Source organism: Agaricus bisporus, assembly GCF_000300575.1.
Source record: "Agaricus bisporus var. bisporus H97 unplaced genomic scaffold AGABI2scaffold_12, whole genome shotgun sequence".
Taxonomy (NCBI): domain Eukaryota; kingdom Fungi; phylum Basidiomycota; class Agaricomycetes; order Agaricales; family Agaricaceae; genus Agaricus; species Agaricus bisporus.
Genome location: NW_006267347.1, coordinates 1,068,872 through 1,086,973, shown reverse-complemented (window position 1 = coordinate 1,086,973; position 18,102 = coordinate 1,068,872). Strand labels below are relative to the sequence as shown.

At 46.1% G+C, this 18,102-nt stretch overlaps 6 protein-coding genes across 6 annotated transcripts; 3 read left to right on the top strand and 3 right to left on the bottom strand.

Annotated features, from left to right (window-relative positions):
* Window positions 1–44: 44 nt before the first annotated feature.
* Window positions 45–2,695, bottom strand: AGABI2DRAFT_195475 (hypothetical protein). The gene is made up of 14 exons (XM_006456234.1): window positions 2,489–2,695; window positions 2,399–2,433; window positions 2,318–2,341; window positions 2,140–2,267; window positions 1,901–2,091; window positions 1,708–1,844; window positions 1,584–1,649; window positions 1,189–1,531; window positions 988–1,124; window positions 836–935; window positions 754–776; window positions 610–701; window positions 404–555; window positions 45–346 (listed from the first exon to the last, which is right to left on the bottom strand). The coding sequence occupies exons 1-14, from the start codon at window positions 2,688–2,690 to the stop codon at window positions 174–176; spliced, it is 1,803 nt and encodes a 600-aa protein (XP_006456297.1). The 5' UTR covers window positions 2,691–2,695; the 3' UTR covers window positions 45–173.
* A 1,567-nt stretch (window positions 2,696–4,262) lies between these two features.
* Window positions 4,263–6,732, top strand: AGABI2DRAFT_188285 (hypothetical protein; the record flags this gene model as incomplete). Its single annotated transcript, XM_006456233.1, has 12 exons — window positions 4,263–4,527; window positions 4,588–4,622; window positions 4,684–4,707; window positions 4,768–4,895; window positions 4,946–5,136; window positions 5,188–5,321; window positions 5,377–5,442; window positions 5,498–5,837; window positions 5,893–6,029; window positions 6,082–6,281; window positions 6,354–6,505; window positions 6,566–6,732. Exons 1-12 carry the CDS (start codon window positions 4,320–4,322, stop codon window positions 6,730–6,732), a joined length of 1,782 nt encoding a protein of 593 aa, XP_006456296.1. The 5' UTR covers window positions 4,263–4,319.
* A 1,055-nt stretch (window positions 6,733–7,787) lies between these two features.
* Window positions 7,788–10,063, bottom strand: AGABI2DRAFT_211194 (hypothetical protein; the record flags this gene model as incomplete). The annotated part of the gene is made up of 10 exons (XM_006456232.1): window positions 7,788–7,874; window positions 7,926–8,275; window positions 8,324–8,368; window positions 8,427–8,644; window positions 8,691–9,081; window positions 9,144–9,360; window positions 9,418–9,524; window positions 9,579–9,727; window positions 9,783–9,864; window positions 9,922–10,063. The coding sequence occupies 10 exons, from the start codon at window positions 10,061–10,063 to the stop codon at window positions 7,788–7,790; spliced, it is 1,788 nt and encodes a 595-aa protein (XP_006456295.1).
* Window positions 10,064–11,755: 1,692 nt separating this feature from the next.
* Window positions 11,756–14,933, bottom strand: AGABI2DRAFT_122204 (hypothetical protein; the record flags this gene model as incomplete). Its single annotated transcript, XM_006456231.1, has 6 exons — window positions 11,756–13,110; window positions 13,167–14,109; window positions 14,160–14,192; window positions 14,252–14,632; window positions 14,687–14,768; window positions 14,815–14,933. The coding sequence occupies 6 exons, from the start codon at window positions 14,931–14,933 to the stop codon at window positions 11,756–11,758; spliced, it is 2,913 nt and encodes a 970-aa protein (XP_006456294.1).
* Window positions 14,934–14,951: 18 nt separating this feature from the next.
* Window positions 14,952–15,986, top strand: AGABI2DRAFT_195472 (hypothetical protein). The gene is made up of 3 exons (XM_006456230.1): window positions 14,952–15,353; window positions 15,405–15,778; window positions 15,840–15,986. The coding sequence occupies exons 1-3, from the start codon at window positions 15,044–15,046 to the stop codon at window positions 15,897–15,899; spliced, it is 744 nt and encodes a 247-aa protein (XP_006456293.1). The 5' UTR covers window positions 14,952–15,043; the 3' UTR covers window positions 15,900–15,986.
* Window positions 15,987–16,705: 719 nt separating this feature from the next.
* Window positions 16,706–17,287, top strand: AGABI2DRAFT_122202 (hypothetical protein; the record flags this gene model as incomplete). Its single annotated transcript, XM_006456229.1, has 3 exons — window positions 16,706–16,752; window positions 16,803–17,000; window positions 17,065–17,287. 3 exons carry the CDS (start codon window positions 16,706–16,708, stop codon window positions 17,285–17,287), a joined length of 468 nt encoding a protein of 155 aa, XP_006456292.1.
* Between the last annotated feature and the right edge of the window lie 815 nt (window positions 17,288–18,102).

Genomic DNA, 18,102 nt, shown 5'->3' with positions numbered 1-18,102 from the left:
AGATATTCATCAAGGGTAGGACACTGAGTAGACACACATGCTTAAGATGATTGCCGAATCCAATATTTGAATATTTTAATACTTCATTACAAGGTACAATACACACGTTCTCAGAAAGATCCGAGACGGACGTGGAGAGGGAGAGAAATGAAATGGGGATTGCGAAATTTTTTTTACATCTCCTTGTCTCTCCGAACCGGTTCCATGTGTCCCGATCCCAAATTATTAAGTTTGTCTTCATCCCTATCCAATCTTCTAACCGAGAGCCAGAAGAGCGCACCAGCAATCGCAGCTATAACCGCCATCGAACCATAATTCCAAACCAACAAGGGATCCGTTGACAAGGCTTATTTATATACGTGATTAATGACGGGTTTTTGTGATGCGAACGAAAATAACTCACAAACGAAGGCTTCACCGATAGCCGAGGCAATCGCAGATGTGAACAAGAACGCGGACATGACCAAAGACCGCATATTCGTGGGTGCTTTCGTGAAAGCATACTCCAAACCCGTGATAGAAGCAAAGATTTCGCTCACGGCGATCAGGAAGTAGCTATTGTAGTAGTTATGTCAGATGTGAAAACGGTTTAAAACTAGAAGTACTCACGCTCCAGTTTGGAGCCAGACGTTGAGAGGCGATACAATGGCGTTTCCTTCCGCATCTTTACAAGTCGCAGCTGAATAATGACAAGGATTGGTCTATGAAGGGAGTTAGCTTTCTCATCAGCAAGCTTCCAAGAAGCGGACATACCTTGTAGATGAAATGTTGGAGAACTGGAAAAAGAAACTCGTCAGCCAATAATAAAACATAATAAAGAAGCATGGGAACGGACCGGCTGCCCAAGTCATTGCCAATGCCCCTGTGAAGAAACCACCGGTAATCTTCTTCAGCGCACTGAAGTTGATTCCTAATCTTCGTAGACCCGGATACACCTGAAGTAGATCTCAGTAAGTATGGTTCGTATATGGTTTGAGGGACACTAACAAGCAAGTCACAGATGGGAATAATGATGATAATAGCGATAGGATCGATGTTTGACAAAATATCGTTAGGTAATCCGTGAGTGTTCATAGTAGCGGCCTGGGATAACAGGTTGCTGTTAATTTGGTTGTATGTAAGCCCTGGTTGAATAAATCGGAGTGAGTCGCCGCCGTACATCGAAAGCACAGTTGAAAAACCACATACAGTAGAGCGGAATCCATAAGAAGACAGCACAGGCTTTGAATCCTCTTCGTACTTCATCAACCCACAGGTCGTCAAAGTTCATCCATTTGGGTCTATCCTCTACCTTTATATTACTGGGTTTCACATTCTCCCAGAAGTCATCTGCCCGCATGTTTCGTAATGTTTGCATAGGATTGAGACTCCACCTCCCTCGAGCGGCAAGCTTCCATAACCGTAACGCTGTGGAAAACACGGAACCAGTGGGAGGAGTTCGGTTGTAGCGGTGTCGTCCGAAGTAAAGAACAAATGGACATAATAGGAAGACAACAGTGGGCAAGGTGAAAGCAAGGTAGAAGCCGACGAACTGAGAGCTTTGTGAGGACCATAATCATGATATACTTCAAAAAAGGACGCACTTTCTCAGCGTAAGTCATAGAAATTTGACCAATGACTGCCCCAATGTTGATGAACAGGTAGAAATACTGAAGATCGGGGGTGGTCAACAATCTCGTAAAGGAGCGACAAGAACGATTAACTCACCATGTACATGCGAGAAACCGTCAAAGATGGATCGACGATCACTCTTTCGCCGTGTCGAGTAGTGATAACGAAGATTTTAGTCCGCTTGTACTGCTCAGCAATTAATGGAGAGATGTTTGACTTGAAAAAGCCCGTGCCTGTATACCATAAGCAAACATGCAAAAAAAAAGAAAGCTCGAAGTGGGCAACGTACCGAGACCAGTTACTATCATTCCCACAACAAACGCGCCGACAGCGCTCTTTTTCTCGATGACACCGGGTAGAGCAGCAATGATCAAGATGATATGTCCAACGAGAGCGATCCCCACAGCAATACAAATAGTCTTGTACCGTCCCCAGCGAGTGTCCGCGATATAGGCCCCATAGAGAGGAGTAATATAACACCTTGGAGAGTATCAGTAAATGGCGTTGAGGACACGTTCAGTAACGAACCAAAATTGATAGAAAGTGTTGAGACCCGTTGCGGCCTTTTGCCCCAAGCCCAAGGCACCAGCCTGGCCTATGAGACCGGCTGCACCTGTGTGAGAGCCAGGCGGGAGTGGTTGTTGAATGAAGTTGGTCTAATAGATATTCGTGAATTGGTTTTATAGGACAGTAGTGTGGCACGTACGAAAACGACTTGGGAGCCATAAAACTGTGGATTTTTGAATCAGTTTCACAGGCATGACACATTAGACCGAACCCAACTCACTGAAAATCTCTCGGCAAGTTCCACAAACGCAATCACTGGCGGCACGTTTCCATTAGTGACTCGAAATATAGAGAAATTTGTAGGGCGTACAGTATGCGGTCCAGGGTAATGCGTCCGCAACACGGCGAAGGGTCAGCCGTTCTTCTTCGGTGGGGAATTCGAGTCCCGCATGGACGTCATCCACCTCGTCGACTTCACTGGAGACCTCATCCCTCGCGTTAACTTTATCATCTACAACCTCAGGATGCTTTTCAGCAAGGTCGAGGACGGGGCCATCAGCGACGGCAGCCATGGCGGTGAGGGACAGGTAGAAGTAAAAAACGGTCCGGCGGGGGCATCTTTATACTACGCCAGCCCCAAAAATATCGCCGGTTAGCTTCCAGTGGATAAAAGCATGCTGATTTATTTTTGGCGCGTGGTGTACAATGATAGCACCTGACAGGCACCACAACACGCACACACAACTCGGTTGCCTGATCGTTTCTCCAGCCTCGCCAGGGTCCAATTACCATTTCATCCACTGTACTGTATCTCTCGCAATCAATAACTTTAAAATCATTTCATCCAGTATCATAGTTTGGGTAGTTTTATCCCATAATCTCGCTATCCTATTCCCATCAAGGTAATCCAATGAAGGTGTCAATGGTCCACGACCCACTCCAGGGCGACTCCAGAGCCAGTTAAGGCTACTGGATCTCACCCGTCTAGCCCCTGGCTGGCTGGTTCGAAAGGTTAGTTTCCCCTTCTTTCTTCCCATTGCTTCCGCGCCTCATATAGAACCGCGACAGGTGGTCAGGGAAGTTTCTCGAGCCCACCCGTCTTCGTCCTTACCTAACAACATGATCCTTTTGGGCGTGTCTTAGATAGCAGACGGAAGCCAGTCGCCTCCGATTTATCTGAGATGCGTCTGATGTGCACCTCATGGTCGGGTCGGCCGACGCCGCATATCAATTCCATGACTGCTTCCGGAACACAAGTATCCAAGGTACAGATGGCTCCAAGATGTCAGCATAACATGCCTCCACATGCTCACTATACCCGCTCAACACTTTTCTTCCGCCGGCCCCCACATAGCCGCAGCGCCAGCGGCAGTTTTCCCGTCAACTCGGCCATGAACAGTGGAGCCGTCTCGTGGTCTCATGACCAATATTAACGATGAACTTCGCGCGTTCACCCCCGAAGTGAAGTGGACGTAGCTTAAGGTTGGGTTCATGGACAATACGCACTAGTCACCTGATGTGACTTGACAGTGACCACAATTCAAACGCTTCATTGATCAGAATAGCCGAAGGGGCGTTTCTGCCGTGAAATCCTCTCTGATCTCATCTTGAAATGATAATACCGTTGGATTCTCGGCCAAATTCAAAAATTCACTCGCGCCACGTTGTGGAATTGACCGATTTCAAAAAGATGACGCGAAGGATTTTGTCGATTGTTTCCATTTGCCAGCGGTATTAAGCTGGCAACCCGCAAAATGGGCAAATGTAACACTTTTGTCACGATTTGGTCAGGTGACTAGTGCGTGTTGTCGTGAGCGCTCAGCGCAGGTTCTCGCTGGGTTCTCGCTCGCGCCAACCGGGGTTACGAACGACCTGAACACACATCACATTGGCTCAAAATTTTGACAAACGCTATTTTAATAATTTTTGACATTCCACCCAGATTCCACCCATCCAGAATGACTGTACCACATGCACTTAGATTCAACCCTAGATTTAACTAGGTTCAATCGCAGTCTGCGAGATCCTGGTTTGTCTGAATGAAGGCCTGATTCAGAAAATCCTCGTCACAGGCTGTTCGCCGGAGTATTCTTAAGGCCACCATAAGGGCTGCATTGTCCCTTTTCACCACAATTTGTCCTCTTCCCACTTCGGGAATCTTGCTCCAGTTGTTGTTCTTGTCGAGCACCGGATAAAAAGGTATGGCCGCAATCCAGCACGATGATATTGCCATTGCCGCTATAAGTGAGGTGAAGCAAGTGGGTAGTGAGAAGCATGACCCGGACGTCAAGAGCGTATCCGATTCTGAGACCGACTTGGATGGCATCCATGATGGCTTGACGTTTCCCACTCAGGAGGAGCTCCTCAGCCTCAGGCGCATTTCCGATGCGATCCCGTGGAATGCCTACCGTGAGGAAGATGTTTACCTTTTTTAATCATCTGAGGTGAAATTGAAAAAAATTGATATAGTGATCGCCTTTGTCGAGCTCGCCGAGCGATTTTCGGTGAGCTATCTTTTCCAATTATGGAAAATCTACAAGTTATGAATTGAATTGCTCGATCTAGTTCTATGGTTGCAGCGTCGTATATGTGGGTCTAAGAATTTTTTCCTTTTTTCGCTGTTGTTCATTGTTCATTGTACTTAAACAGACCAACTTCATTCAATGGCCGCTTCCCCCAGGATCTCATACCGGTGCGGGTGGTGCTAATGGGCAGTCAGGCGCCCTAGGAATGGGTCAACAAGCGTCCACCGGCCTTACAACTTTCAATCAATTCTGGTATGTGTCGCAATTGATCAAATTGACCAATCCCTCATCTCGACCGACAGGTGCTATGTAACGCCCCTCATTGGAGCCTACATCGCGGATACCTACTGGGGTCGTTATAAGACAATTTGCTGGGCTGTCGTCTTTACTCTCTTGGGCCACATCATCCTGATCATTACTGGTCTTCCCGGGGTAATTGAACATAAGAGTTCTATTGGCGCATTCTGTGTTGCTATCATCATTATCGGATTCGGTAGGTCCCATGGTCCTGGATCTCTACCATGGCTGAAGGTTATTCCCCAAGGATCCGGTCTATTCAAGGCCAACATTTCGCCATTGATCGCAGAACAGTACCCATACAAGAAACTTTTCGTTGTCACTAAAAAAGGCGAACGAGTGATTGTAGACCCCGCGATGACTATTTCTCGCATTTACATGGTAAGTAACACCGGTGCAAGATCTATACTGGTGTCTTAACCCAAATTTCAATCAGTATTTCTACTTGTTTATCAATGTCGGTGCCCTTGTCGGCCAGATTTCAATGGCATTTTCAGAGAAGGTAAAGTCACCTTTTATCTCCAAATACACACTTGGGTTCTAACTTTTACTTCCAGTACGTAGGATTCTGGGTCGCCTATACCCTTCCTACCATTGTATACCTTATTTGCCCGATCGTTCTCTGGTATGGCCGTAACCGCTACATCAAGTCACCTCCCACTGGCTCCGTCCTCGGAACCGTCACTCGCCTATGGTTCTATGCCGCCAAGGGGAAATGGAGTTTGAATCCTCACAAGACTTACAAGAACTTGACGTCCCCCAACTTTTGGGAGAATGCGAAACCGAGTAGTGTCAAGGGTACCAAGCCGAGATGGATGACTTTCGACGATAAATGGGTTGATGAAGTCAGACGTGGTTTCAAGGCCTGTGCCGTCTTCTGTTGGTTCCCCATCTACTGTGCGTCAACTATGATTGTTCTCGGTGATATCACTGGTTGAGACTTTTTTGAAAGGGCTGACCTACAACCAATTGAATGGAAACTTGGTCTCACAAGCGGCAACAATGTCGACCCATGGTTTGCCTAATCAAGTGTTGTCGAATTTGGACCCTTTTGCTCTAATCATTTTCATTCCCATCTGCGATATCTTCGTAAGCCATAACCCTCCGCCAGTTCGATTATTAATTTATCTCTTTCATCAAGATCTATCCAGCCCTTCGCCGTGGTGGTGTGAACTTTACTGCGCTTAAGAAGATCACACTCGGTTTCTTTTTAGGTGCGGCTGCTATGGTTTGGGCAGCCGTTGTCCAGGCCTACATTTACAAGACGAGCCCTTGTGGAGAATTTGCTAGCGAATGTGAAGGGAAAGTATCGCCCCTTAATGTTTGGATACAATCCGGAGCGTAAGTGTGATGACTGGCCAATTAAATCCTTCCGAAGACAAAGTATCGCTGACATTGTTTCAACCCATTTAGATATGTTTTAGTCGCTTTCAGTGAAATTTTGGCTTCTATTACTGGGTTGGAATATGCGTATACAAAGGGCCCAAAGAACATGAAGTCTTTGGTCACAAGTATCTTCCTCTTCACCTCCGCTCTCGCATCCGCCTTGGGTGAGGCCTTTGTCGGTACGTAAACCTTCTGATCGCTAAAAATACAAACAACCGACGTGAGAGCTATTTTTCCAGCACTGGCGAAAGATCCACTTCTCATTTGGAATTACGGTGTTATGGCTGTCCTTGCAACTCTGACTGGTTGCCTCGTCTGGATCTCTGTCTTCAAGCTAGATAGACAAGAAGACGAGCTGAACCAACTCGCCGAGGGTCGTATGGTCGACCCTAATAAGAAGGATTAAACAGGACATGACTCTAATAATGATAACGATTTGATTTTTCCACCTTGGGTTTTCAAGGTGATGATGCTCTACTATTTGTATTATCCGATTACTCGAGTCGCTGTGGCGGCTCGGGGAGTTTATATAGTACACGAATGTGATAAATGCGTTTTAACAATTTCCACGCCGAAGCGCCTCAACTCAACCCTTGGAAGAACCTTGTCCCCGGAATCGAGTGAGGTAATGACCTATTTTCGAGCGAAAAATTCTGACCCGAGTCAAAAAAGAGATACAATTTTGGAAAATTGTCTAGGAATTCGCACATACAATAGTACAATATCCGATTATAACTCAAACATTTCACAAGCGTCATGAAAGCATCTCCAATCGCGATCTCCGGGAAAGTGTGGGAGCACGCCAATGCATTAATATTTGTTATCATGTCCGAAGTCTTTCGGAAACTACGCGTCGCGCCGACATTTCCGAGGTAATATCTTTTAACCTGTCGTGTATCAAGGCCGGATACTGGCGGAAGAACTACTCCGTACGAACTATCGGGGTGAACCTCTTGAGCGCATCATTTCGAAAGTCGGAACCCTGGATACGCGTATACGGATACATCACAAACCCGAGAAAAACCCGTGAAGCCACGGTGTTCGTGTCGGGCCGGGTGAGAGGGCTTACTGAGCACCCGCAATCTGCCGTAATCGCAAGTCAATGGAAGATAACAAAAAGTATGACATACTCCTTGTTGATTATATATATACATACGTCCCCTCCCGAAGCTTCAAACCAGAATCTGGATCGAGAAAGATAATTTTCCGGACGGTTTCATAGATAATAAGAACGGATAATGATAACTAGGTAGAAAGAGGATCAGTGGAAGAGAGTCACCATATTTATCCTTCTGGCATGGCATAGGACGATAACGACCGTCTACACAATCAAATACGATTTCTATCTTGCTCGACGATACGGAAATACTCATATACTGACGATAAACAGACAGGGATAACACTTTAGATAAAAACCTTCTTTTCCAGGAACACCAAATAGAAGTCTCACCCTATTTCACCTCATTGCCACAATCTCGCAATCGTTAAACTTGCACTTTCGGCAAGTCCGTATACCACTGCCTGTGTATGTCCACTTGCGGTGGATGGCTAAAGGGACATTGATAACGCAAAGCAATGTATGAAATTGGATGTCCTTACAATAATAGACGCATCAACAACTCTCAGTCCTTGAGTTCCCTTCACACGGAAATCTGGATCAACTGCGCCATGACTGGTTCCATGAGGCGACATAGATAACGACCCTACGCCATGAATCCATGCAGTCACTTTGCTTCGAATGTAAGCGTCCAATTCGTCGTCCGAGGTAACATTCGCAGGAGGTGAGATGACAGCCTTTACTGAACTCTCAAAAGATGGAGCGGAAAACAGTCGTTGTGCACTTCGAAGTGCCTCGCGCAAGATAACATAATCTAGATCTTGAGCGAGCAAATTAACGTCGATAAGAGGATAAGAGAACGGGTCGGAGCTATTGAGAGTGATAGATCCCCCTAATCCTGTGTCAGATTCGGGCGCCACTTCCACTGGAGAGCACTCACGCGAGATTGGATGGAGATTGACAGTGGATACGCGGAGAACGGTGCCTACATGATTAGATTACTTCGTTTCCTCACACGTTCGACGCATCAGTTGGTCACCTACCTTCTGATTCTGTCGCTATCATCTCAGGAGCCCTGGCGTTGATTGATACCAGCGATAGCTCGATATGAGGGCTGTCTTCACCTCCCGTTGGGTCTGCTGCACCAAGGCTGACGTTTTTAGGTAGACGCACCCAAACGACATGATTGAGGTGGCCGGAGTGCGATGCCGGCCCCATGTGAGTCTTATTCCATTCCGCTATTGCCGCATCTATGTCGTAACTACAGCTGTGTCAGTATCAGACGCGAGTCCTATATGAAGACTGACTCTGTCGTTGGAAGACTTGTGTCGAATTCAGCAGGAACCATTGCATGATCCGAAAAGTTCTTTCCGACCGCTGGATTATTCACTAACGTCTTGATTCCGACCGCTTCGAGCTCCTCTCGTTTTCCTATGCCTGACTTCAGGAGAATTTGTGGCGAACCAATGACACCTCCTGCCACAATAACTTCTTTTTTTGCCTTTACCTGCACCCTTGGACTCTGTGGATCGGCAGCAAACTCAACGACTCTGAAATCCGTCTTGTTATCGCCGGCAGGTAATACACGAGTGACGAATGTGTTAAGCAATACATGAACATTGTCGTTCGTTGTGCCGAGGTAAGCTGTAGCAGAACTACTTCGCTCACCATTATGGGTCATAGTAGCTGGCCTCCAACCTGTCACCGTTGGGTGAGATTGCTTATCTCCTAAGAAGAGCTTTGAACGCTCGAGAACTCACCGATACCCAAGGGTTTCCCTCCATTCAAATCCAATAAGAATGGGAATTCGTCGTTCATGCCCGGGTCTTCTGTCACTTGAAGTAGTAGGTCGTTGAAGGGATTGGTGACGTTGAGAGGAGATACTGTCACGGATAGCTTTCCATGAAGGCCATGAACGGTTGGATCGAAACGACCTTCCACGGGTTGGTTTTCGATATCTTTAGTAAACCTTTCTCCCTAGATTCATCAATTGAGCCAAAACCCCAGATCGTGTTTGCTAGTCGAAGAGACTACCTTCATCATAAGGGGCAGTATCTTATCCCAACGGAATTCTTCATTACCAGTTAAGTCGGCCCACCGGTCCCAATCGTCCTTCGACCCTCGCGTGTAAATCATTCCATCTCATTGATCCGTAAGTTTCCCAGGGATTCACTTAAATCCTATGTGACACTTACTATGGGAGCTACAGCCACCCAATATCTTCGCTTGTGAGTACTCCATGTCTCTTCCGTTCAAGTGAGTTTGAAGAGTAGTGGTGTAATTCCAGTCAATTTCCGGTCCCGGGGAAAGACCTGGAACATGAGTTGCGAAAACATCATCATTCCTAAGTAACCCTCAAATCACGAACACGCGCGACAGTCGCCGGAAGTAATACATACGATGGTCCAGCTTCAATAATCAAAATCTTCCACTTTGGATTCTCCCCTAGTCGAGTTGCGACAACGAGTCCCGCAGTTCCACCTAAATATAAAAGCGTCAGGTGAACAACTTGCAGAGTGGAGTTTTAAATATGCTTACCTCCGGCAACGACGAAATCATAGTCAATCGTTGGAGAGAAGTCATCTGGGTGTTGGAAGAATTTTGCACAATTGGTAAAATCAGCATACAAGAGTGCGAAAAAGAAGGAACATGTTAGAAAATCTGCGACTTGTTGGAACATCGTAGAGTGGGAGCACAAACAGTCCAGTCACCTATGCTTTATGTGTCAGAAGAACAATTGGGCCATGATTGCAGTTTTGGAGGAATATCGGACGTCGATTCGCAGCCATTTTTTGAACATATGACTTGCGTTTCCTATTGACTGACAAACTCATTGGATGGTATTGTAGGTATGAGAAAGGCTGGGCGACAAAATTAGCGATTGGAGGTGGCAGTCAGCCACACAGGGATACAGCGGCACGCTCTTGCGACTTCTTTTCCACGCTTTTCACACAGCGTAGATCACGCTACTTCCTTATTCAATTTTACACATATGGTCGCTAATCGGAACATATGGACGTCTCCACCAACTACTAGAGGATTTCTTCATCATCATTGGACATATGACTCTTGGAGCAGCCACGAGATGATGGAGTCGAATATCGAGTAGCTAAGATGGGGAGGGAGGGCTGGCACTGAAATCATACTTACATGTTCTTTATATGAACAATGGGCTATTACCTCACGGCCACGATTGGTTATGAAATTCTTACTCTCGCAGTTGATGTCGGACGATAGATGGTGGATAATTCAAAATATAGTTCCCGATGCATGTTATCGGGTATTCGAGCGTATGCTCTTGAAATAATGTGAATACTTGGATGAATACTTTTATTGGCAAGAGTACGTTTCGACTGATGAGATACCATGTATCTATGACTGGCAGCCAGTTGTTTCAATGCGTTTCTTGATACTTCTAGCCATCAATATCAATACATACTTAGTATGGGCCGAGCGAGGGTCGTCCTTTGATATCTTCACATCTATGACATTGTTGCAATGTTCTGACCGGTCTCTAAGGGGCAATCCCTTTCAATCGCTTCTTCACCTCCCGTAGACAAGCACAGCTCGAACTCACAACATTTCTTAACTGATCCACACTCAGCGTATTGTGGGTTGCGCCCTCAGGAGCCATGCTACTATGAGTTCTTAGGCGAGTTGCACCGAAAAGCTCGGAAACAATATGACAACGATGAGATGGGATCGGGCCGTAGTGCAACCCGCAACAGCATGGCCTACTTTTCCATCCATACCTGATAATAAAGAGCCTTAGAACGATCCAAGAATAGGAATGAACAATGTGATCGTTCTTCGTACAGCCTCACCACCACTGTGTAATTCTGGAGGTGAGTTCGCCGTTTTCTTGCCGAGATCCATCCAGCTACAGCGCGAAATGCAGCTCGCAGCGGAAACTTGATGTGCCGCAATGATGACGATGACGTCGAAAATTGACAACTTCATTTCTTCCGATCATCAAGCTTCAAGTGTACTAGGAATTGAGAAAAGAATATTGATGTAATGCATTGCAGGACCGGAAATATCTGCGGCGCTACTGCATAACTGATCAGTCCACATTTATAAATTCACCCCTCCAGATAGTCGACTCCAAAGCCTGGGGGTTAATCGAAATCAATCGTTATAAAACATACATTTCGATCGGATATCATAGTAGCCAAAACACAGGAGGACAAGAAAGGACAAGTAAATACATCTTTCCTCTCCTCATCCAAAACTCAAACAAAAAGTCCTTTACATACACCAAAACCAACAAAAAGAAAGAGCAAAGCCAAAAATAAAAAACCAAAAAAAAATGTAAAGGTCGAAGACATACATAAAACAGAAAAATATCCATTAGCATGTAAAAAACTTTCCCTCATTTATTCTCCGTAAACTTTCCTTGTCCCCCACCACCCCCACCACCCCCACCATACCCATCATAATAATACGTCCCAACACCAGCACCCACATTCACATTCACATTTCCTCTCCTCTCTCCACCCTCACCCACCTCCTCACCCCCCTCACCCTCATTCAAATACGCCCCAATATAATCATACTGTCCCTCCCCCAAATCCTGCTGCTGCTGCTGCTGTTGCTGTGACATTCTCGGTTTACTTATCCTCAACGGCGGCGTATCCTGTCCAGAAGTCGGACTAACCGTATTATTCGAAAACGGCGTAGAATTCATACCGGCAGCGCTCATACTGGTATTAGCACCAAGCCTAGGCGAAGGTCTCTTAAACGCCGCAGCCGAAATCTTTCCTCCCCCTCCCCCACCACCAGGCGTAAGACTTCCCAAAGACGAAGTCGATCTATTCCCACTATCCGGTTTATTCATATAAGGCGCATTCGGCGGCCTTTCATACAACGGTGAACGAGGTTTCCCACCATTATTATTCTCACCAAGTGGTGACGATATCGATACCGAAGGTGATACTGGTGGTGGTGGAGATTGTTGTCTTAGCGGTTGGTTATATGGCGGATAAGCTCCACTTGGCAAACCATGTACAGGCGACGACTGAGTTTGAGTTTGAGGTACATTCGGTAAAGGAGAACTTGATGGCAGATTGGACAACAACATCGAAGGCGGTGTACCACCTCCCCCTCCTCCTCCTCCGGTATTTCCAATATCTTGATGTTCACTATAAGGATTATAAAAATCCTGCTCCTGCTCCTGCTCCTCTCTCAATCCATACCCACCACCTCCAGCAGGATAAACGCTTTGCTGCATCCCTGCAGGTTGATACAAATGCACCGGCGTCGTCGCCTCTGCCGACATCACTTCAGGAACTTGTTGATGTGGATATGGTGTTCGAGGATAACCACGATCATGACTCTCATGAGTATAAGGCGGTTGTTGTTGTTGTTGTTGTTGTGGCGATGAAGAAGGAGGAGATAACGGGTATTGAGGGTATTGTGGTGGTGACACCGATGACGACCCAGCGCCTCCGACAGGTGGACCATATTGATTATGATACGATATAGGTTTCTCCGTATACGTAGGCGCTCTCTCAAGATCCGTCATTTTCACACCACCACCACCAGAAGATGAAGGGGATGAAGGGGACGGTGAAGAAGCACGCGCCGCCGCCGCCGTCGTCTGAGGTGCTGGCTGTTGTTGTTGTTGTTGACTATCATCGAATGGGGAATTCAACTCTAAAGCAACTTCACGAGCAGCATCAGCATCCATCAATTGTTCATTCCTCATATTCCCACTATTATCCTGTTCTAAATTTCATTTGTCAACTCAGAGCAATTAATCAATCTCTATATTGAAAACGTACCTTCATCTTCATTCTGCAATAATCGTGCCAACCTCGCTTGTTGTCCCTGTCTAGACGGCGTCCCTAAAGGATCTTCCTGCTGAGGTACAGTATCAGCCGCTCCAAAATGCACATGTCGACTCGCATGTTGACTCTCTTCCCGTTCAGTCATATAAGCCAAATTGGATTCATCCACCCCTCCCCCTCCTGATTGTTGACTCCCAGAAGACGGCTTGCTCTGCTCCAAATCCACAGAAGCCTCATACGAAGGCGCAGGTTCATTCGCAAACCTTCCAATTTTCGATGGTGGAATCTGTTCATGGGTAGTAGTGGTGGTAGTAGTAGTAGCAGCAAGAGCTTGAGCTACCGAAGACGAAAACGAATCCGATTGACCACGATCAGGAGGAGGTGTTGCCAATAACGAATATGGAGCACCAGCACCCTCTGCAGCAGATGTAGAACCAGAACGAGCTTTAACTGGGAATGTCGCAAATCGACCACCACCGCCACCGCCGCTGCTGGGCTCAACGATAGGACTTCCAAATTCGTCAACGCGCCTGCCGCCAGATAGAGATGAAGGCAATATAGCATTTGATAATGAATTAGAATACTGATGTTGTTGTGGTGATTGCTCAACAGGTGAATCGAACCGTCCTAATGGAATCGTTGGAGACTGCAAGTCCACCAAATTTCGTCTAGAAGGATCATCGCTATATGATTCTGTCATACGATGTTGAGTCGGATATGGTGCTGGCGAATAACCTCCTTGGGATGTGAAAGGTGAGTCAGAGACATGAGGGACTTGTGGAAGTTGTTGTTGAGGTGGTAGGGAATTGGAAGGGACGGTGGATAAGCGGACTTCGTTGACGCATCGATGAGCTTCGGCCACGAGGTCTCCGATTCTGGAATGGGCGAGGTAGGGAGGACGAGGTAGACCTGGTTGGGATTGGTCTTCTGGGATTTCCTGTATATAGAAAGTGAGTCAATGACACGTGGAATTATTACGACACGCACGGAGACGATGAGTTTGCCGTATTCCCCAGCGATCTGGACGAGAAGAAGGTTTTCATTTCGGGTGATCGTAAAAGAAAAGAAAAACGACGCACTACGCCTTTTTCACAACATTCGATCAATCCGCCAAACTTCAAACCAACCCACATCCTCGTGGACGACCGTTTGAAATCGCCAATCGCAGCTTCATCCTTCATGATCTCAAAATCAAGACTTCTGATTTCATCTCGAAGTTTATTGAGCAGTTCAGTTTGAGGAACAAAGTTTTTATTTTCCATATTCATCTTGTTCAGTTTTTTCTCTGCGGCATCGGCTTTGGAGTTGACGGTTCTGCGACGACGTTTGAGTTCGTCGAGGTTTTCTTCACGGGTTCTGATGAATTTGAGTTGTTCACGCATGGAGTGACCGTGGGCTGCATATTGGGAGAGGGCGGAGGTGAAGTGGGTGAGGATGGTGGTGGAGGCGGTGAGGATGTCCTGCCAGGCATCGTGTGAGGGGCGTGTTCAGTGATGAGAGAGACACGAGCTTACGCCGAGATCATCGCCCTCGCCGAGGCCCCATGACTTGAGGGACTCGGATGCTTTCGAGAGATCGGTCGCGAGTCGCTGCAAACTGTGACGTGGTCAATGCGGGCCAAGACGACAAAGAAGAAACGAACGAAAGGATGACGGCCTTTTCTGCGGTGATGAGGTCCTGGAGTGGGCGGAGGTCCTGGTTGATGGCCAGCGCAGGCAGCGTCGAGTTGTGCGCAATCTTGGTTGCCGCGGACTTGAACATCGCCGTCTCGAGTCAAGCACCAGTCACAACATATCACATATCATATCACAATATGTTATCACATTTATATATACCACTCCCCCTCCCTGCTGCTGTTCCCCGCGTAAAGCATGGGACACACCCTCCAAGACGTCCTCTGCGTCAGGCGAGCCCTCTCTACCCGTATTCCCTACGAACTCGTCGACATCGTCCTCAACCTTGCCCAATACTGGGTCTACGCCTCTACCCGCCGTGACACTCTCCTCCAGGTCCAAGCATCCAACGAGCCACTGTTCAACGCCAAATGGATCTACATGCTCTCTGACCCCATCCCCCCCATGTTCGACGCCAACGGGCACGTGGTACCCACTCAAATCCAATCCGTTCACTTTTCGATCAACAGCTGTGACCAAGGTTGGGGCGGCTTTCCCGAATACAAAAGTAACCAAATTTGTCTCTGCTTTTTCAGTTTCTAATCTTGGTTTTATATAGACGTGTATCGTAATTCGTACACATGGTTTGAAGCATCCATCATCCGCTCCTCCTCCTCCTCCTCCTCACAACCTCTATGGCTCTTCGAAGCCCTCCATAAACCCGTCAACCTCTACACTACCTCTCTCACACCAGCTCCTTCATCCCGTTGCTCCATCACAGAACTTCACAGTCCATATAAAAATAGAAAGAAGCGTTGGCTCGTTCAGATGAACGTTCAAGCTTCTCGCCATGTCAGACGTCACGATATCATGTGGTATCCTAATTCTCCACATGAACTCGAATACGATGAAAAAACAGGGAGTGGTCGTGGGTTTGGGTTCGTGGATGCTTTACGAGCCGGTGATCGAATTGCTTTAGTTGCTAGAGCTTTGGTGAGTGTCTTTCTTTTCTCTTTTCTCTTTTTCGCACTTTTAATTTTTGGAATTAAAATAGTATCCTGGATGGGAGAATAATGTGCAGAGCGCTGAGATTGAGATTGCTTATCAGATTTAATACTTGCATGATGATATCCCTAACGACTTTCATGATATACCCCCATGTTCATTACATTCTCCTTAACAATACATCTCTCTTTCATTCATCTGGCAATATATCCACTTTGTTTCTACCTCAATCATCCGTATCAGTCGACACGCCTTCCAACCAAATGTCTTATTTCTAATTATCAACAACCTCAAATTTTTGAGATGATAAACGTGCGTTTTTAAAATCCTCAACGCTGACTATCATCACTTCCTCCAATGTCCATGGTTCCTTCAACTTAGAAAGTCGACTGAATAGCGCACATAGACTTGAAGGATTGGTTTGACGAGATTTGATATAACGCCGAGTTCGTGGAGGGCATAGGGTTCGATTGGGAGAAACAATACGAGGGGGTTATAACTTTCGAAAAACGGGAGCTTGTTGGCGGCTCGGAACAATTTAGTGCCGAATTCACTGAGGGTGCCTCCAGGGAAATAACTCAAACCATAATGATAGCTTTTTGAGTTTTAAAAAAAGTGAAGAAACTCTATTAATATACTTTACTAACGAGTAAAAAAAAACATACCACTAACCTGATAATCCTAAAGTTGAATAGATACATCAATCCTCTATACTGGGCATTGTTAAAGTGGATGCCAGGAGAGAGGAGAGGTTTCATGCAGGTGGAAATGTTTCGTCTGAGGTTCAAGAAAAATCGTAATGTGTTTCGGTTCTCTACTGGAACAGAAATTGGGGCTTTCATAAATTTAAAAGACATTAGAAAAAAGCCCGGACAACTCACGCATTCCATTAACTTTGATACAAGAGAATTGAATATGAAGCGAATGATGCTGCGAAATATTTTATCCAAGGTTAAGAATTGGTATGTTCTCTCACATCTCCTAACAAAATCTCGGTATCATCTACTAGTAGTAAACACAGAGGATTTCGGACTAGTGCAGCTATACCGCAAACCCTCAGCGTGTATCGCCTAGCGGAATTGAAGGCCGATACTCACAAGAAAAGAGGCATAAATGAAGCCATCAAGAAGGCGTTGAAAGATGTCTGGCCACAGGTAATCGAATATGCGAATGAAAAAGGTGCCGCAGGATCATTATGGGCTCAATTAAGGTGAGTTTTGGCGCTCTATACTGAGTTAATCTTTTTTTTAACAATTTAAACTTGCCCTTCACAGATGCGGATTTCACCGTTCTGGCAGTGTTTCCCGTTCTGCGTCAGATTCTGGTGATCACGCAACCTTGCGAGTATACGATAGTGCTTCAAGACATGTTGGAGGCGTCCATGCTCCAGAAGATCCTGAAGTAGCAGCGACGTTCAAAGGCGGGTTTGAGAAAATTTCGTATCATGGAGAAAAAAAGGTCAAGAAAAATCATGTGTTTCAAATGATAATGTCTTAATGTAATGGCAGAATTCAAGTTCACAGCTTTGTAGTATCATGATAAAATTCTTATCGTTGAGTGGAAACGAAACTCCTCGCGGGTGGTAAACTCAAATACTAACTACCTCGAAAATCTGTGGTTACAAAATACTACTGAGGGAATTTCAGCTTTTTTTTTGGTTTTGTAAAACACCCTTGTCGGATCCTCTTTATCCTTGTATTGCTGAAATGCTCATCATTCTGCGATAAGTCCAGTTGTTGACTGTGACGTACAGTCAAATTGGAATCGACCTTTCAGATGATTTGCTTATTGTTCAAGCTTCAAAGCTTCAAGCTTCAAGCGTGAGGTAGATTGGACCTTAATTCGCTCTAATCTCACATTGTGATTGTGTGGGAAAAGCTCGTTGATTTGTACTCTCTACCAGGTACCTCGCAGGCTCCTTCCCAGACCCTCGTGAGCGAGGAATAAACAAAGGTAAACAGTTATAAGGAAGACCTCGCTCTGCGAGGGGCTGGCACAGAATGTTGTTCCCACGCCTGCACCTCCCAAATCAGGACAATGACTAATCCAATTATTCGGTTATCCCGAGTGACGCGAGAGGAGTAAGTTGTGACAGTGCCGATTTGGTGCTACGGCTTAGAAAATCCCTCAACTATATCAACACTTGTTAGAGCCATTTTAATGTAACCTTGAGTATCTACTACGAGACTACAACATGGTTTTGTGAGGGCCAAAGCATGGAACCCCCGCATCTCTTCCCTCTAGCTCGCAGAGTAGTTGAGAGAACAAGAACCCCTCCGATATGACAATTTTATCAACCGCTGCTTTTATTA